The 18,249-nt window shown below is 38.8% G+C and overlaps 1 protein-coding gene and 2 non-coding genes across 3 annotated transcripts; 1 reads left to right on the forward strand and 2 right to left on the reverse strand.

Annotated features, from left to right (window-relative positions):
• Window positions 1-23: 23 nt before the first annotated feature.
• LOC114362029 (dynein-1-alpha heavy chain, flagellar inner arm I1 complex-like) lies at window positions 24-17,558 on the forward strand. Its single transcript, XM_028317279.1, has 22 exons — window positions 24-169; window positions 750-1,048; window positions 1,306-1,482; window positions 1,679-1,702; window positions 2,081-2,215; window positions 2,391-2,446; window positions 2,877-3,107; window positions 3,505-3,636; window positions 4,028-4,098; window positions 4,175-4,250; window positions 4,534-4,640; window positions 5,136-5,313; window positions 5,464-5,610; window positions 7,129-7,221; window positions 7,767-7,957; window positions 8,353-8,551; window positions 14,706-14,953; window positions 15,365-15,509; window positions 15,634-15,747; window positions 16,343-16,523; window positions 16,926-17,029; window positions 17,544-17,558. Exons 2-22 carry the CDS (start codon window positions 751-753, stop codon window positions 17,556-17,558), a joined length of 2,922 nt encoding a protein of 973 aa, XP_028173080.1. The 5' UTR covers window positions 24-169; window position 750.
• On the reverse strand, window positions 5,643-5,761 carry LOC114362042 (5S ribosomal RNA). Its single transcript, XR_003656647.1, has one exon. It is a non-coding gene; the product is annotated as a 5S ribosomal RNA (ribosomal RNA).
• LOC114362043 (5S ribosomal RNA) lies at window positions 6,825-6,943 on the reverse strand. Its single transcript, XR_003656648.1, has one exon. It is a non-coding gene; the product is annotated as a 5S ribosomal RNA (ribosomal RNA).
• Window positions 17,559-18,249: the final 691 nt, after the last annotated feature.

Genomic DNA, 18,249 nt, shown 5'->3' on the forward strand with positions numbered 1-18,249 from the left:
TTTGATTGTTTACAAATAAACGGTTCAGTTGTTTCTTTGCTACTTGGTTACTACTAAACTTAATTTTATTGATTAGTTTTAATAACATTAATTTAGAGTTTACGTTATAAATGGCAAAGTAGGTGATAAGTCTTGTGAATTCAATTCAAAGGAATACTGATTTGCTCAAGTAAGTACATTTACATTACAATTTCATGCAGAAGTTTTAATACTTCAGCAGCTCATACTCAATGTTGAAAGTAACCTTGATTGATAAAGAGCAAAAACTTAGCACTTAACATAGGTTCATGCTATTCACAATACATGTATTGCTGAGCTTCGTGGAATTGTTAAACGTAAAATTATTAGTTACCTACTCATGTTAGAAATTTTAAACATTGTGAAGAGCAGCTTTATCCTAGGACAAGTTTTTAAAAACTTAAATGGATAAGGCTAATTTGTAATGACAATGTAACATGTGTTTCATAATAAAATATTTGTATTTTGTATTTGTATTTGTATGTTCAGACGCGATCTCAGAATACAGAACATTCTGAGGACGCGATCAATCTGGTAGGCAACATAAGTAAGGTATGTATTGTATACTACTTTGTCCTCCTATTCTTCAACAAGATTCAGTATACAAATAAGTAGGTAATCTGAGTATTCAATTACGTTAGTTATTATTACTGTTTACTATCATAGGTACCTACTTACTTCTTTACTTTCTCTATGTGACAAGTTTTCAAAGCAATTTATATTCCAATTAGAATGGATGCAGACGTCGATTCAGTGTCTGATGCTACAGCTGAAGAGCTGCCTGTGCTGGACCTCCAAACCGACCCTCGAGTACTATGGCTGAAGAAACGAGTCCTCTCATACATTGGCATGGACGATGACGAGTTGTTCTACAATATGATGGACACACCCGAAGCTAAAGAGAAGCTAACTACGTTCCTCACTCAGCCGCTGAAGCCTAACGAACAATCGTTGGACAAAAGAACATTTTATGTCACAAAGATAATTGTCGACAAACTTATTCATGAGGACATAGAATTTACGGAATGGAGTAAGTTTTCTTTATATTATTTGTTACAAAGTTTGAATTGTCAAGTACTCAACTACATCTATGTGTTGAGGTTTTCCTGCATAAACGTCTGACATTATCATAAGAATAAATAACTTGAAGAAGTCATATAGTGATACCTTCACTTAACTATTATTCAGGCCATAGCTAAGCTTGAAAATTATAAATATCTTGAAAAAATCGAACTGCCTAAGGTGGGAGTCCTATTTATTTGATGTGAAAACTAATTATGACTTCAGGAATCATCCCCCCTCCTGTACCACCACCGCCTCCACCTAAAAAGAAGAAGAAGAAAGGAAAAGAACCACCCCCTCCAGAGCCAGAAGAAGAACTATCAAAGAAAAGCGCTAAAAGCATGAAGAGTATGAAAAGTATGAAGAGCATGAAAAGCATGAAAAGTATGAAAAGTGTCAAAGGTAAATCCTTATACAGTTAGCGTTACCTAAATAAAATATAAAAGTAGTAGGGGAGACTGGGTACGCTTGTAACAACTCAACTGTAGTAGTAGTTCTGAGTAGCACTTGTATATTTTATTAAATTAACAAAAGTTTACTGCAAATAAATCCCTCTATTTTTGTTTTTTAAATTAAATCTTTTTTTTTATTTTCACAGACATGGAACCTGAAGTGGAAGAAGGTAATTAATTATTAAAATATTTCGGATGATGTAATTTTTATAGCTACAACCACTCCTATTTTATCCTTGTCCATTTATAATTTTATTGATTTTGTTTTATTTCAACTTTTTTCATCGTGATCCTGATCCTGACCTTGACCCTGGGATTTACCTTATCCACATCTCCTAACCCACTCCTGTTGCATCCCATGGCATGGTGGATTGCCAAATGGTTATTATTTATTTTCTTTTACTTTTAAATATATTTATTATTTTGCTCTTTTCTTCTTTTATGTATACCCTTGTATGGTATGAGCCCTTAGCTCTGTCCCACTGTATATTTGACTAGTACAATTCTTCTTATCCTCAGATAGATTTTAATATAATTGTTTCCAACAGAATTCGACATTGAAACTGCGGCGGGAACGATAACAGAGGAAGAGGAAGTTGACCCTAAAAGTACATATGAGTTGGAACACGTCGAGGAAGAAGAGAAACCTCGTATCACAGAGGAGAAGTATTCATTTCCGCCTCGTAAGTATTTTATATTTGCTATAAGCCATTCCATGGTTCTAGATCATCTTAAACCAAATTGACGCCATTCAGTAGTCATTACGTTTGTTTGAAAAGTGTGTAACATCTATAGGACTTATCCAAGACCCCATATTAAGTCTGAAAATATTTTTAAAATAATGTCTAATTTGTTCAGCTCCTGAGGATCTGGATCCTGATGTCGACGGGACTTTGGAATTCTATACTGTTATTGTAAGAGCACACGCCATAATAAGTTATTGTAGCTATTCGTAAAATAAAATAATTAGGCAATACATCTTTCCAGCACACAGTAGGCTTCTCGTAGTGTAATAATGACACCTAATACAGCGATAGAAGATACCACATTGTTTGGCTTGATCTCTCATGGGTAATATTTGACATTCCTATGCACTTCTAGAATGTGATGCACGCATATTACTGCACTTATCTCATTTACAGTCAGTAAATACAAAATCCACCAGAGCCCTCTGTGCCCTGGACCCTAGGTTCAAATCACTGTTTAAAACTTGAGAGCGCAAGAGACGGGAGCCCCCTTCGAAACCCACATTTAGGGGCACGTGCCCAGACCGCCCAGTGGGAAAGAAGTGCCTATTTCTAGCGTCTCAAGGTCGACTTTAAAATATTACTTTAATTATTTCAGCGCTCCATACCCCGTATAATCCAGTACCCAAAACTGATACCGGTATTCGGGGGGTTCACACCTCAGAACACCCATCGCAACCGTCGCTACATATACTTTCTGAGGCAGACGCAAGACGGAATACCACTGCTGGAGAATGATGAGATCACTCAGCTGATGATGTCCAAGTTTATACTCATCGGGTCCACCACTGGGAAAGTGTTGATGAGCTTGGGAATGCGACTTAAAGAGGTAAGATTCTAAGTTTATAATTAGCTACTGCATGCGGAATGAGAATGACTTGATTTATTTTCTTTTGTTACCTACTGTTTCCTACTCGAAACATTAAAAGTTTCAAATTGGCTTGAGCAATATCTTTTACTCTTCTCAAATCTCTAATTATGTATTACAAAACAATGCTCAAACTCGATTCAACCTCAGTCATAGATTCCTGTGATTGGTCCAAATATTGATATCGACCAATCATAACAATACATCATAGAACAGAATCTTTGCTCGAGTTTGATCCAGTTTTGGAAGTCGTTGATAATACGGGCCTGCAACAAAAATATCTTCAATAGTACAAAATAAAGTGAACCTTATACACAATAATAAATAAGACTATATTTGATCACATTTTTATTTTCAGTCGTTTATACCACTATTTGAGAATCAATTCCGGGAGGTAACGGCTAGGGAGCCGGATTCCAGCCAGTCTGTGCTGTCCAGGCAAATATCATTTGCCGGGAAACACCACAAAATGGACGAGACTGCTTCTCAAGTAAGCTAACTACAGTTCATCCACATTAAAAAATATATGTTACTAGCTGACCCGGCGAACTTTGTTCCGCCTTAATGGCAATAAATAACGGGATAAAAAGTATCCTATGTCCGTCTCCTGGCTCTAAACTACCTCCCTGACAATTTTCAGCTAAATCGGTTCAGCCGTTCTTGAGTTATAAGTGGAGTAACTAACACGACTTTCTTTTATATAATAGATAGATTAGACAAACTCCCAATAACAGAAATGGGTCACTGTCGCATGAATACGACGCCCGGGTCTTATGTGTATTATTGTTATAATTGCATCATACCTAATATTTTTTGTAAGAAATCTGTAAAATTTTATTGGTGCGGACTGTATTTTTTAACCTTTTTTGCGAACCCACCAGGTCAACTATCTTCGGCCGTCTGACTACCGCCGGATGTCAAATATAGCAAGAGGGGAAAATGCCGAAAAAAGGTCAGTTTATTTCTGATAGAACCCTTTTGTCTGACCTTTCATCCTAATTTTAAAATGGGATAATGTTTTGTTTCAGAATTAAAAATATGCGCTCTGACTCTGCGACGGAAATGCGGAAATCACCAAAGAGACCGACGTCTGCGTTTGAATCGGTATTAATATTTATATATCTGTCTTCAAACCTGCAACACACATTCGTATGTATTCACAAACGATGCTTGCTTAAGTGAAGCAGCAAATCGAACGCACAGCGTTGAATAGAGCTCTGTGATTGGTTCGTGTGAGCCTGTGCGTCCACGCGCACTGTGAGACCACATAGTAATGTTTGTGAATACGGGAATAAATTGCATTTACTGTAGGTGTCTAACGTAGACTACACACTGTACATATATTAAGAAACACTGGTTCGTTGCATAAAATCCTTTTTTATTCCAGGAATTTGCCATGGCGCCTGATAGTGCTGTAGTGAAAACGGATGAACAAAAATCCACAGCAGAGGAAGTCACCACTGACATCAAAGAACTTGTTTCCATCGTTGATTGGTATGTATAATAACTGCCTTAAATCCTTTATTACTTTAGAAAAAAAATGCATTTAAATGTGTTTGTATATTGACTATTATTCACTTCTTTCTACTTGGCAATATCTCCTCTGATGCCTACAGCTGTAACTCTTGTGTAGCCAGAGCTTGACTTCAAATAAGTATTAAAATATAGATCATTTCATCCACGAAGACGCGCCCCACCATTCTTCGGCTAATGTTTGAGTGTTATCGGTACACGCTAAATAATATCCATGAGTGTGCACTGTGCACACTGCAATAATGATGCTCGGATCAAACGTACCCCGCACCCCGTGCTTCCCTCGACCAAAAATTAGTGGGGCGCGTCTTAGTGGATGAAACGATCTATAACAGACAGCTTGGATTTACTATGAGAACCTGAACTTACTAAGTTTGGTAAAACCTTAAATGCATTTTTTTCTCAACAAAATTGGCTACCTATTAGGTACAGCTTCATGTATGCTTATGTTTACAGGACAATAGAACACATAGAAGGTGAAATCCAGCTGCCCATGCCGAATATGGATTCGTTTATGGAGGAACAACCTGGCCACGTGGGTTTCGCTGACCCAGAGGTCACGGCTCAGCTTGAGGAGGCGGTCGCTATGTGGCAGACGCACATCGATGGCATCCTCACGCAACAGATGGGAAAGGTACGTTCGTTTCGACTTCATGTCGACCACTGACCCATGGATTTATTTATACGACAACCGCCCTGCATTGTCAGCACCCTAATGCTTTCTGCTTTAACATAATACAAATATTTTATAACTTTTGTAAAAATATTTCTTATTTTATTCTAGACGCGAGAAGGCGAAGGTCCTGTTGCCGAATACAAGTACTGGCGTGAAAGAGACGCCGAAATATCGCTACTGGTGGAACAGCTAAAGCAACCCATGGTCGTCAAAATACTATCAATGCTGCAAAAAACCGGCTCGCCCGCTTTGGATGTAAGTCATTATTATTGTACAAAATAGCAAAAAGCCAACATCACGCGGTGTTCCCAGGCGGTCACCCATCCAAGTACTGACCGCGCCCGACGTTGCTTAACTTCGGTGATCGGACGAGAACCGGTGTTTTCAACGTGGTATGGACGTTGGCGAATGGATTAGCGAAATATGCGTACACAATACGCAGCAAATAAGTTAGTTTGTCAGTAAGTCGGTAGGTGGCCTATCACGTTTGTATAAATGTTACGGTCAAAGTGATAAATGTGAAAATTATGAATAATCGCCGGTTATTATGAATAATTACCGCATGATTTGGTTAATGTGATTAATATGAGGTCATTTATGTGTGTATAAAACTAAATAGGCGGCTTAGGGGTGGCCCAAGGGCCACCCCCGCCGCACCTTAACCTATTTTTCACTTTAAATCAAAACATTATGTTATAGGCATCATGGAAAAGTAATATTATGCAAGAAACATTCCAAACTCATTATGCCAAATTATATTAATATATGATATCAAAACGTTCAAAAGTTTGGCTGTACACGAGCACGTACACAAGATGTTGTTCTCCTATAAGAAATTTGTTAGTACTAAGGTTGAATTATTAAAATAATCACTGTTAAATGTGATTAATTTATCACTTTTACCGCGACTGTCGGTAATTATTCATAATAACCGGTTATTATTAATAATTTTCAATTTATCACATTAACCGTAACATAAACATAAGTGTTGCATAATGAGTAAAATGCTCTTCCTTATTTTTTTGTCGCTTAATACTTTTACATTATAGCATTTTCATCTAAATTACCTATTATCGTAAAAATTCAATAAATTATATCACCGTGAATTTCTTCAACCTTATACACCCAAAACATGACATAGGTAATGATTTAGTTGATGTTGTGTAGATGGCGCTAGCGTCTTAGGTGTTTAAATAATAAATTAATTTTACAATAATGTCAATTATTTGCATTTGCTTTATACTTGGAGATTATTATGGTAAAATAACTGCGATTGCCAATTTTCTTGTTGTCGACTTATTGACACCATAATATTAAATAACACACAATCTCCATCACGTAGAAATGAACAGGGGAAATTTTTGGCAAATAACTTTCTGTCTAATCTACTTTTCGTATTGTATGTTTTATTTCGAACTCAAATCGTATTCCTCAATTATTTAGTGTGGAATGAAAAAAAGATAGCAAAAAGCCAACATCACGCGGTGTTCCCAGGCGGTCACCCATCCAAGTACTGACCGCGCCCGACGTTGCTTAACTTCGGTGATCGGACGAGAACCGGTGTTTTCAACGTGGTATGGACGTTGGCGAATGAATGAGTGAAATATGTGTACACAATAATGTTTGATAGCAAAAGTTATTGTGCGAGAAAACCACTAGGTGGCTTTTTTGCGCTGTGAGTTGGGGCGAACTATACGAACCTAATTTACAATGCCTGAACTTGTGTATGCTAATTATTTTTATTTGTAAATGTGTTTATTTGTCATGTTGCAGGAGTTTAGGAGTTATAAAGAGGTGCTTGTAGAGCAATACAATTTGGCTGGGGACAACCTGAAGTTCCTCTCGACCTTGATGAGATTTTTTACTGTAAGTAATCGTTGCCATGTACATTTATTGAAGTCATTTTTAGATATTTCCATGATTTTTAAGCCATGTATTCATTAGGCAACATTTGTTGATAAATTGTTTATGACTAGTGTGAAACACGTTTACCATAAACACAGGTTTCTGAAACTTGGCCGTCCACTCATAGCGGGGAGCACGGCAACATGTATCATAAACAATGTTTCATCACCTATGTTTATGGATTGTTTATAAACTGTTTACAGAGATGATGAAACATTGTTTATGAACAGTTTATAAACAGTGTTTATCAACAAATGTTGTCTAGTGAATAGGTACATGGCTTTATCCGTCAAACGGTCAATCGCACAGTCTAGGGTGATAATACTAGGGTGTAATGGCGAGGGACCTCTACATGATGCACGCCGAGCAACGTCCGTATGTTTTAAACACGCATCTAAATGATGTAGGTATTGTCTAAAAGCTACCGCACCGATGACTCTTAGGCATCGCTAGTTTTTGATTTTCATCTTTAATACAGATATCATAAAGTTCACTTTCCAATACAGGTAATCGAAGATGACTCGCCTCTCCAGCAAGTGATAGACATGCTGCCAGAACTGGTGGAAAGCATCTACATGATGTGGGTCTTATCTAAGGGCTACCGCACCGATGAGACGATGGTGCCGCTTCTATCGAGGATCTCGTGGGCTCTTTGTGACAAGCTTGAGCGGTTCCTGAATGTGCATAAGTTGTTTGAGTGAGTATGATTTTGTAATAACAATATGTGTGTGTGTGTTACTTTATAAGGGTTTTCCTAATAGCAAGTAAGGTACTGTTACTTGCTTATGTCTAAGACAGTGGTTAAGTCTGCTGATTAAACGATAGGAGGACTACTGCATTTACAATCATGAGATTGGCACTACTGTCGAGTAAGGTCCTATCACTCGCCAGTGGCGCAAACTGCAGGTGAGGTCAATAAGGAAACCCTCATTACGTTGAACGACAACGATTGTCAACTTAATTTTACTACTAACTTACTATAACATCGCTTCTCGGCCTTTTGGCTAAGATCAAAGTGTAAAGTGAAACTTACTATAAACATGATTGCAATAGCTATTAAATATTCTTAAGCAACTCGATTGTTTATTTCAGCAAGCCAAACGAAGAAGTGCTAACCCTAGCTCGAGCCGGTCAGAAAATAATGGAGATGTGGCATATACTTTACAAGGAGACCCGCCGGAACATCGAACTCAGTGGAAAAGGTGCCCGCTGGGAATTCGACCAGCCGCTACTGTTCACTCGTACCGACTACATAGGGACTGTTGCTAGAGACTTGGGAGATGTCGTTCAGGTTTGGAAATGAAGTATTATTTACCTCTTTCTCTCTCATACACATTGGAAATATAGCGTATACTGTACAAAGAGACCCGCCGGAACATCGAACTCAGTGGAAAAGGCGCACGCTGGGAATTCGACCAACCGCTACTGTTCACGCGTACGGATTACATAGGGACTGTTGCTAGAGACTTGGGCGATGTAGTTCAGGTTTGAAAATAAAGTATTACTTACCTCTTTTCTCTCTCACACACGTTGAAAATGTGACACTACACTGTACAAAGAGACCCGGCGGAACATTGAACTCAGTGGAAAAGGCGCACGCTGGGAATTCGACCAACCGCTACTGTTCACGCGTACCGATTACATAGGGACTGTTGCTAGAGAACTGGGAGATGTCGTTCAGGTTTGTTAACCTATTATTAATCTCTTTACTCTCTCACACACGTTGGAAATGTGGTACTATACTGTACCACCAGACCCGCTGAAAAGCCAAACTCGCGTTGTAAGGGCGCCCGCTGAGAATTCGACCAGTCGCTACTGACATTACTACATTGGGAGAGACCTAAGCGATGTCGTTCAGGTTTGTAAATTGANCAGTAGCGATATACTACGAGTACGATTTCTACGAGATGCACTTCGTAGCATTGGTAAAAATTCGTAGTACTAACGTGCTTTAATGTTTCTTTATGCTAGATTTTTTCTTTTATGTATTTATCGGACCTATTTATTTTAGCTTTCATTGAAAAATATTTTTGTAACATGTTTTTATATGTTGCATTAAGATTATATTGTATATTTTTGGTAGTAAGGCAAACTTTTTATAAGTACCCTTTCAAAGCTTATAAATGCATTGTCCCTTCTTCTGAAGTAGTCTGAAGAATATTCTTAAATATTTGCTTTTTTCATAATAAGTTTGAAGCTCGCTTCTTTTTATCCACAACGAGGAAGTTCTTGGCCTGTATCTCACCTGATGGTAAATGACGATCAGGTCGAAGGTGGAAGCGAGCTTCACCCGGAATCCTCAATCACGGAGGAACTGGCTATCTTGCCTCTAACTGCCGGAACACAACAATGCTGTTAACATTGTTGTTATGGCGATAGACTTAGGTAAGATGGTGGTAGCTAGCCAGGCGGACTTAGAACAAGCCCTACCACCAACCAAACCGAACAGAAAAATCTGCCCCCACTGGGAATCGAACCCGGGACCTCTGCGTCTGAAGCAGGTGGTCTTACCACTAGACCACAGAGGCGGTTAATTAAAATATCTAGTGTCAGTGTTCACTTAATTAACATAAGTACTTATGTATCTATTTGTTTTTAATTACATTTTAATAAACAAACTGATCGTAAGCTAAATTCACAGACCGATTTCTTTTTTTTTCTATATGAAAGACTTATCTACCAAAAAGTAAAGAATTGGAAAAACGTATTTCAATTTTACGAAATGTATTCATGTCGTCTTCCACTAAGATTAAACGAAATCCCTCTCCTCCCAGTGGAGCCAATCTTTTGTTCGGAATTAATCTGCAATTTATTATACAGCCAAATAAAATCGACCGTTCTTATTGTCTCTGTGTCAACAACGAATTCAAATAAAATTTAACGAACCTCTTACCGTCTGTGCGACCCGTATGCTAAATGCCCGTATCACCGTATGATAACTTTTCGCCGTATTGGCCATTCAACATTTCCCACGATTGTAGCTTTCGCGCTTCATGCAATATTCAAAACTTTTCCAAAGTTCAAAAAAAAAAACAAACAATTTGTTACTGGCTAGATGAAAGAAAAATATTTTTATTCGAATTTTGAAAGTAAAAAAAAGTTACCAGCTGGTTTATTTTCTATTTTTCGCGGGCGGGATGCGTTCGGATACGCGTGCCGTAACGCGGGGAACGCTCACACAGAGAGCGAGGCAGATCGCGACTAACCGTAGCCGCTACGCGCCCGCGGTCTCTCGCTCGCCACAGCACCGTGTCCTCGCTTACATAAGCCACTTCGTGCCGGGTATCGACTTACGTCGTCATCAAACTTTCAGCAACACATGATGTGACATTCAATTAGATTACATGAAATAGTGACCACTTAAATCAGCTGAAAAAAATAATTTTAGCGATTCAAAACATGACACTTCCTTTTTTATATTTTGCATAATTATGAGTGTCGTAGGTCCAAAATGCTATACTTACTTACATTAAAAGAGTAGGTAAATAGCTTTACTTAGTGTCAGTATTATCACAGTAGGTATTATTTAAATTTATAAGTCTAGGTATGTTGAAATATTGCCCGATTCTATTGCGGCATAAGTAAGTAGGTAGGTACTATGTTGTATCTATAGTGTACCATGAGTGTATCCCCCTATATTGATAAACCTACGATATTTTTCCCTCTGTTTAGCCTCCTTCCTCCATCGGGATAATATTTTTTCCTGGGTGTCAAAATGATCTCTTAACTCTTTACTTTTCATCTAAATCGGTACATAAGTATAAAAAGGTCAATGTGAGACAGAGTTACTTTCGCATTTAACATACCTACCACACGTTCGTTTGCTGTAAATTGTTGTAAAACAGATAATATTCGGTACATTTTTACTTTATTTACTCACTAGCTGTGCCCGCGACTTGTACGTAGGTACGCGTGAAAATAGTTTAAGATTTCCCATTTTTGCAACATTTTTTTAATGCTCCGCCCCTATTTTTATTTTTATTTATATATGTCAACGTGAAATTGTGAACTCTGCCAGTTTATAATATAACGCGTTAGATTGTAAACTAACAGTGGGTTAGGATAGGTTAGATTGTAATTTAACTACGTCAGATTATAATCTGACGGAAATCACAATTTTACGGTGACGTATATATTTTTACTATCGGAAATCACAATTAAATTTTCTGTAAATAATTAAAATAATTTAAGTTTTCATGGTTTTCCTTTAATTTGATTTACCAAGTTTGTCAGAGATATTTCAAATACATACAGGGTGTAATATTTAACAGATTTTAGTTGATTCGATTCCCAGGTGTGGCAAGCAGATTTTTGGAACTACTTAATTTGAACTTTATGATTTTAAACTTTCGCGTTTCCATTTCGACTTAAATAGAAAGACGACGCCACGAGCCGCCATTCAGTCTGCTTGTGACCACGGCTGCAGCACAGCAGCCAAAACGTCAAGCCGTGAGTACATAAAGTAAGTAACTCATTAAAAATGTTGCGTTAGGACCAGTGTCTCTACTTAAACCCTCACAGAAACGCTCATTCGAAAGAGAGTCGAGTGAGGATGTCCAACACTACCGTCCTACTAGCCTTAGGTCATAGCTAAAGCCCCATCCAGCGGGTGTTTTGTTTTGTTTTACACAATCAACATTCATTTGTCGGCCGTTTGGTGTAGTGGTTCGGAAACGGACTACTATGCCGAGAGGTCCCGGGTTCGATTCCCGGTCGGGAAGAAATTGAAATTATGAATTTTAATTTATGTGACGGGTCTGGGTGTTACTAAGTACTTAATATTAGTAAATAGACAACTTATAATAAATAAGTAAAATATTTTGTGGGCAATTTTGTTGAATGTTTTCGCTACTATCAATACGAGAAGTTTTTGGTTTTCCCACTTGACGTTTCGTGGATTCAATAATATAAAGGTCAATTTAATCTAAATATATAAAAGGAGAAACTGACTGACTGACTGACAGATCAACGCACAGCCTAAACGGCTAAACGTAGGCACTTGAATTTTGGAAGGGACGTAGCTTAGGTACCGTAGAGGTGCACTAAGAAAGGAATTCCCGAAATTCTCACGGGAACGGGAATTAGCGGGAAAAACGGGATTCACGCGTACGAAGTCGCGGGCGGCCGCTAGTGATTAATTAAATTCAATTAAAATAAAATAAATTAATATCCTTCGACATTTTACATTGAGAGAAAGAAAGAAAATATTTTATTTGGCCTCTAGTCCCAAATTAAGCAAAGCTTGTAATAGGTAGGTACTAGTACTTAAATACTTTTTTTTGTAAATACCTACATACTTATTATACATAGAATTATAATTATTTGGAACTCGCCACCTCTCGGCATAAGAATCTGTTTCGAACCGCGTATTTCCCTTTCCGTGTTCAATTGGCGACGAAAATCGGCACGGTTTTGTATTATAGCCTGACCAGGAACATAAAAACCCTCGCCATGTTGCGGAAAACTAATGGTACTAATTTCTTTTAATGGCAACAGTAACTGAAAACTTCATTGACATGTCACCTTGCATGTCAGTCTATTGCTATCAAAGTGTAAACAAAGTTTATTTTAAATGTGCGCAATTGGTTTTATGAATTAAATTGCTAAAATATTTTTATAGTCGTGAAAGAAAAATGGTTNTTCAATCGCACAGTCTAGGGTGATAATACTAGGGTGTAATGGCGAGGGACCTCTACATGATGCACGCCGAGCAACGTCCGTATGTTTTAAACACGCATCTAAATGATGTAGGTATTGTCTAAAAGCTACCGCACCGATGACTCTTAGGCATCGCTAGTTTTTGATTTTCATCTTTAATACAGATATCATAAAGTTCACTTTCCAATACAGGTAATCGAAGATGACTCGCCTCTACAGCAAGTGATAGAAATGCTGCCAGAACTGGTGGAAAGCATATACATGATGTGGGTCTTATCTAAGGGCTACCGCACCGATGAGACGATGGTGCCGCTTCTATCGAGGATCTCGTGGGCTCTTTGTGACAAGCTTGAGCGGTTCCTGAATGTGCATAAGTTGTTTGAGTGAGTATGATTTTGTAATAACAATATGTGTGTGTGTGTGTTACTTTATAAGGGTTTCCCTAATAACTGTTACAAAATTTTCAAATTATTAAGATTTATTACATAAGCCCTCAATGTAATTGTTTGTTGTCCCAAATAAAGAGAAAAAAAAAATAACTGCGCCACTGGCGAGTAAGGTACTGTCACTTGCTTATGGCTAAGACAGTGGTTAAGTCTGCTAATTAATCGATAAGAGGGCTACTGCATTTGCAATCATGAGACTGGCACCACTCTAGTAACATAAGTAACGAGTAAGGTTCTATATGACTCGCTAGTGGCGCCAACTGCAGCTGCAATAGGGAAACCGTCTTTGCGCGTTGAATGACAACGATTATCACCGTTAATTTAATTTTAACTACCTAATAACTTACTACAAAACCGCTTCTTGGACTTTTGGCTAAGATCAAAGTGTAAAGTGCAACTTACTATAAACATGATTGCAATAGCTATTAAATATTCATAAGCAACTCGATTGTTTATTTCAGCAAGCCAAACGAAGAAGTGCTAACATTAGCACGAGCGGGTCAGAAAATAATGGAGATGTGGCACATACTGTATAAAGAGACCCGGCGGAACATCGAACTCAGTGGAAAAGGCGCACGCTGGGAATTCGACCAACCACTACTCTTCACGCGTACCGATTACATCGGGACTGTTGCTAGAGACCTGGGAGATGTCGTTCAGGTTTGAAAATAAAGTATTATTTACCTCTTTTCTCTCTCACACACGTTGGAAATGTGGCACTACATTGTACAAAGAGACCCGCCGGAACATCGAACTCAGTGGAAAAGGCGCACGCTGGGAATTCGACCAACCACTACTCTTCACGCGTACCGATTACATAGGGACTGTTGCTAGTGACCTGGGAGATGTCGTTCAGGTTTGTTAACCTATTATTAGTCTCTTCTCTCTCAAACACGTTGCAAATGTGACACTATACTTTACAAAGAGACCCGGCGGAACATCGAACTCAGTGAAAAAGGCGCCCGCTGGGAATTCGACCAACGCGTACCGACTACATAGGGACTGTTGCTAGGGATTTGGGCGATGTCGTTCAGGTTTGTTAATGGTTTATTATTTACCTCTCTCTCTTTATTTCTTTCTATCGCTCGCTTCCCCCTCTCGTGTTCCTCCGCAGAGAATTCTGTTAGTCACTGGTATTCGTAGTGTGCACTAAAACTTTAGTTAGAAGTGTGGTTTCGCGTTTTTATCACCCTTTACAAACTCTCTCTTTTTCTCTCTATCTCTTTCTCTCTCTTTCTTTCTCTCTCTCTTTTTCTCTCTGACTCTCTCTCTCTCTCTCTCTTTTTTTCTCTTGATTTATTTCTTTAACCCATCACCTAATCAAAAATTGGCATTTCCCAGGTCCTAATAGACTTCGAGCGCATTTTCGGTCTCGAACTTAAATCGATCATCAGCGATCCAACGCAGATCGATGACGTGCGCAAACGCGTCAAGAACCTCGTGTATCCCATACGCACCATAGACTTCAGCGTCTTTGTGTTCGACAATAAAGAAAACTGGGACGTCATTATGGGAGACTTTTGGAGCGAAGTGCGCTATTTGGAGGAGGAAGCGAAGAATTATATTAACCAAAGCTTCGGCAACTTAAGGTAAGCCTTCATCATTAGGTTATTTAGTATCCAATGCAAAAGGATGATAATGATAATAGTTTATTTGCATAAGACATCTAAATGTATCAGATGACTATGGCTGGGTTGCACCATCTTACTTTAACTTTAACAAACGTCAAATATCTGTCAAACTCCATACAAAAACCACCGGTTATCGTTATAGTTACAGTCAAAGTTGGGTGGTGCCTAAATTAGCCTAAATCAAATTTAGCAAAAGCAAAGAGAGAATTTAGCTTACACTTCCTCACTGGCCAGATGGGTTGGGGAGGCCTGACCCTGATGTTTGCATATTTATTCCTTCTTCTTAATGTCATCTGGCAATATAACTCCCTGTTATTTATTGTTGTCTTTTTAAATATACATAACCATACCAAACAATACTCTGTTCAGGTCGTCAGAAGAAGCTTTGACAGTGTTGCTCAAGTTTCTGGAGTTTGACACTCGCGAGTCCATACGTCGGCAGCTGTCAACCAAGTTTGACCTCGTCATGCGCCAGTTTATCAAGGAGATCACTGCTATCGAAGACAAGTTTACAGTAAGGACCAACTTCTTATCAATAACAAGACCATCCCACTATTTTGATCTTTGATCAAAAATCAACTTTCAATAAAGGAGTATTTCACAATCCGTCTTTATTCTGACATCGTGTGTTTTTGCAGCGATTTCGTAAAAACCCACCTCTACTTCGGAACCACCCACCGGTCGCTGGCGCCATCTATTGGGCTCGAGCTTTGTTCAACAAGATGAAACAACCTATCATGAGGTTCCAGAAGGTAAGTCCTGAGAATTTTAGTATCTAGTCACGTGGCAGTTTGTGAAGCCAAGAAATTTTTCTTATGGCGTACCGAACTGGATCATATTATGCCCACATAAGACCTGATTTCCATCAAGGCGGAGCAGGGCGGAGCGAAGCGGAGAAGTATTTTTGATAACCAATCAGATTTCACGCACGGCTCCGTTCTGCGCCACGCCGCCGCGCGCTGTCAAATCTAAATATATAAAAGGAGAAACTGACTGACTGACTGACAGATCAACGCACAGCCTAAACGGCTAAACGTAGGCACTTGAAATTTGGAAGGGACGTAGCTTAGGCACCGTAGAAGTGCACTAAGAAAGGAATTCCGGAAATTCCCACGTGAACGGGAATTAGCGGGAAAAACGGGATTCACGCGTACGAAGTCGCGGGCGGCCGCTAGTTCTATAGAAAAATTGAACGCTCCGATCCGATTTTGGTGGAAACCGGGCCGAAGAGTGAGGAGGATGAGCATTAATCGTAACGAGTCTTATAAGACCTTAGTGTACAACTTTATACCTTATAATTCCAGTTTTTCTTCGGTCATTCAGTTATAACTTGTGTTTTATATCCAGGTCCCAGAACTGAACGAATGTGAACAGAAGAAAGAAGCGTTCATCCAATACAAGGCTTTCTCCAAACTCATCAAGGAGTACGAAGACAACAAATACAAGGAATGGGTGCAGACCGCGTCTGAATTCGTAGATAACATGATGAAGAGGAACATTTTGAAGGTCATGTTCAAAAAGGAGGATGGTTAGTAGGTTTAAAATAATTTAATAACTACTTACTAGCAAAAGTTCATAATGTCGTCTACTAAAATGTTTAAACTTCTTTTAGTTATTTAATTGATTTGTGTTTTATTTCATGCAATCTATGCAATTAGTAGAAGGTGAGTTACACTTTTTATAAAAAGCATTAATTATTTTATATTTGTGGCACATACATTTTTGGGTCGTACCCGGTCCGGTGGCAAGCCTCACAATCTGTTGCCATTCCTCCCGCACTGCAGCCTTTCTTGTGCACTCGTGGAGTGGACCATTGAGTGCGGTTTTGACCTGGTCAGTCCAGGACATGGGCGACCTACCGCACAATAGCACTTACATACGGACAATCTTAATTAGTTTGTAAGTTTTAATACAATTTTTGTAATATCAGAGCCGCCACCCAGCGGCGGCCGGGGCATGCAAGTAACGGCAGCGGGGAGAGCGCACATGGCCAAGAAAAAGGCGTCGCTGGCTTCGCTGCATCCCGCCGATATTGTNAGACTAGTAACAGTGTATACTGCGATCACTGACCTAATTTCTTGATTTGTATATTTCGACGTTATACAGTGCACTCTGTCTTCCGCGATCACTGATCTAACTTGTTTTATAATTCTTCTACTGCTACTTTATTCTAATTAGGGCCGATTTTTCAATCGTCGGATAACTTTTAACTGAAGAATAACCTTGTCATTTTGACATATTTCCCATACAAAAACTGTCAATGTGCCAAACTTATTCTTCAGATAAAAGTTATCCGACGGTTGAAAAATCAGCCCTTAATTACATATTTGTTACTCGTTGCTGTTAATTACAATTCTCAATCCGTAAATAATTTCTTCTCTCTACCGTGTTCGTACTACTGTCCTCGTAAAATCATCGTATCCGATTGTTGTAATCGGATTACATGAACATCACTCGACCATGTATGTCCATTTGGACATATCGGAATGGCACGCTTTGACTAGCAACTTGCTGTATCTACTCTAATCCATATCTGTGGGCCCCCCAGAGGCCAGAGTCGTAAAACTTCTTCTTCTTCTTCATTTGTTGATGGCGATGGACTTGTGTTTTTTCGCCACTGGGGGCACACTGTTCCGCCAATGTCACGTGCGCAGCTTTTACACAATGTTATGAATAAAAAAATAAATAGATAATAATTCAATACTGCAAAACTAAGCGGACTTATCGTACCAAAAACAAAAAAGACATCACACACAATCACAAAAAGACATCACAAAACAAACAAAACACAAAAATTTTGTACAGCATGGATTGGGATAAGGGAAAGGGTTGGGACTGTTGGGAGAGGCTAAGAGATTTGGATAAGACAAGTTAAAAGTACCTACAAATTAATTTTGTTAACATTGATGAATTTAACAAGGGAATTTAAAATAGGGGAGTTATTGGTGTTAAGTACGCATTTGATGTTAGAGGGACGGAGGATAGTTTTAGGGAGAAAATCGAACAGTGAGGATCCAATTTTGGGACAGTTAAAAAAGATGTGGTTGGTTGTTCCTTCATCCAGGCCACACTCGCAGATGGAGCTATCTTTAATGCGCATTTTCGCAAGGTGGACAGGGGTGCACGCATGACCAAGACGCAGGCGACATAATATGATGGAGACGGTTCTTTTTGGTAATTTCTGATGTTTAAAAAACCAGGGTCTTGAAGGAATTTCCTTTTGTATATCCGCGTAATATTTGCCAACCATTCTT

The sequence above is a fragment of the Ostrinia furnacalis genome, unplaced genomic scaffold, assembly GCF_004193835.3.
Source record: "Ostrinia furnacalis isolate ACB-3 unplaced genomic scaffold, ASM419383v2 OfSCF6127, whole genome shotgun sequence".
In the NCBI taxonomy this organism is placed as follows: domain Eukaryota; kingdom Metazoa; phylum Arthropoda; class Insecta; order Lepidoptera; family Crambidae; genus Ostrinia; species Ostrinia furnacalis.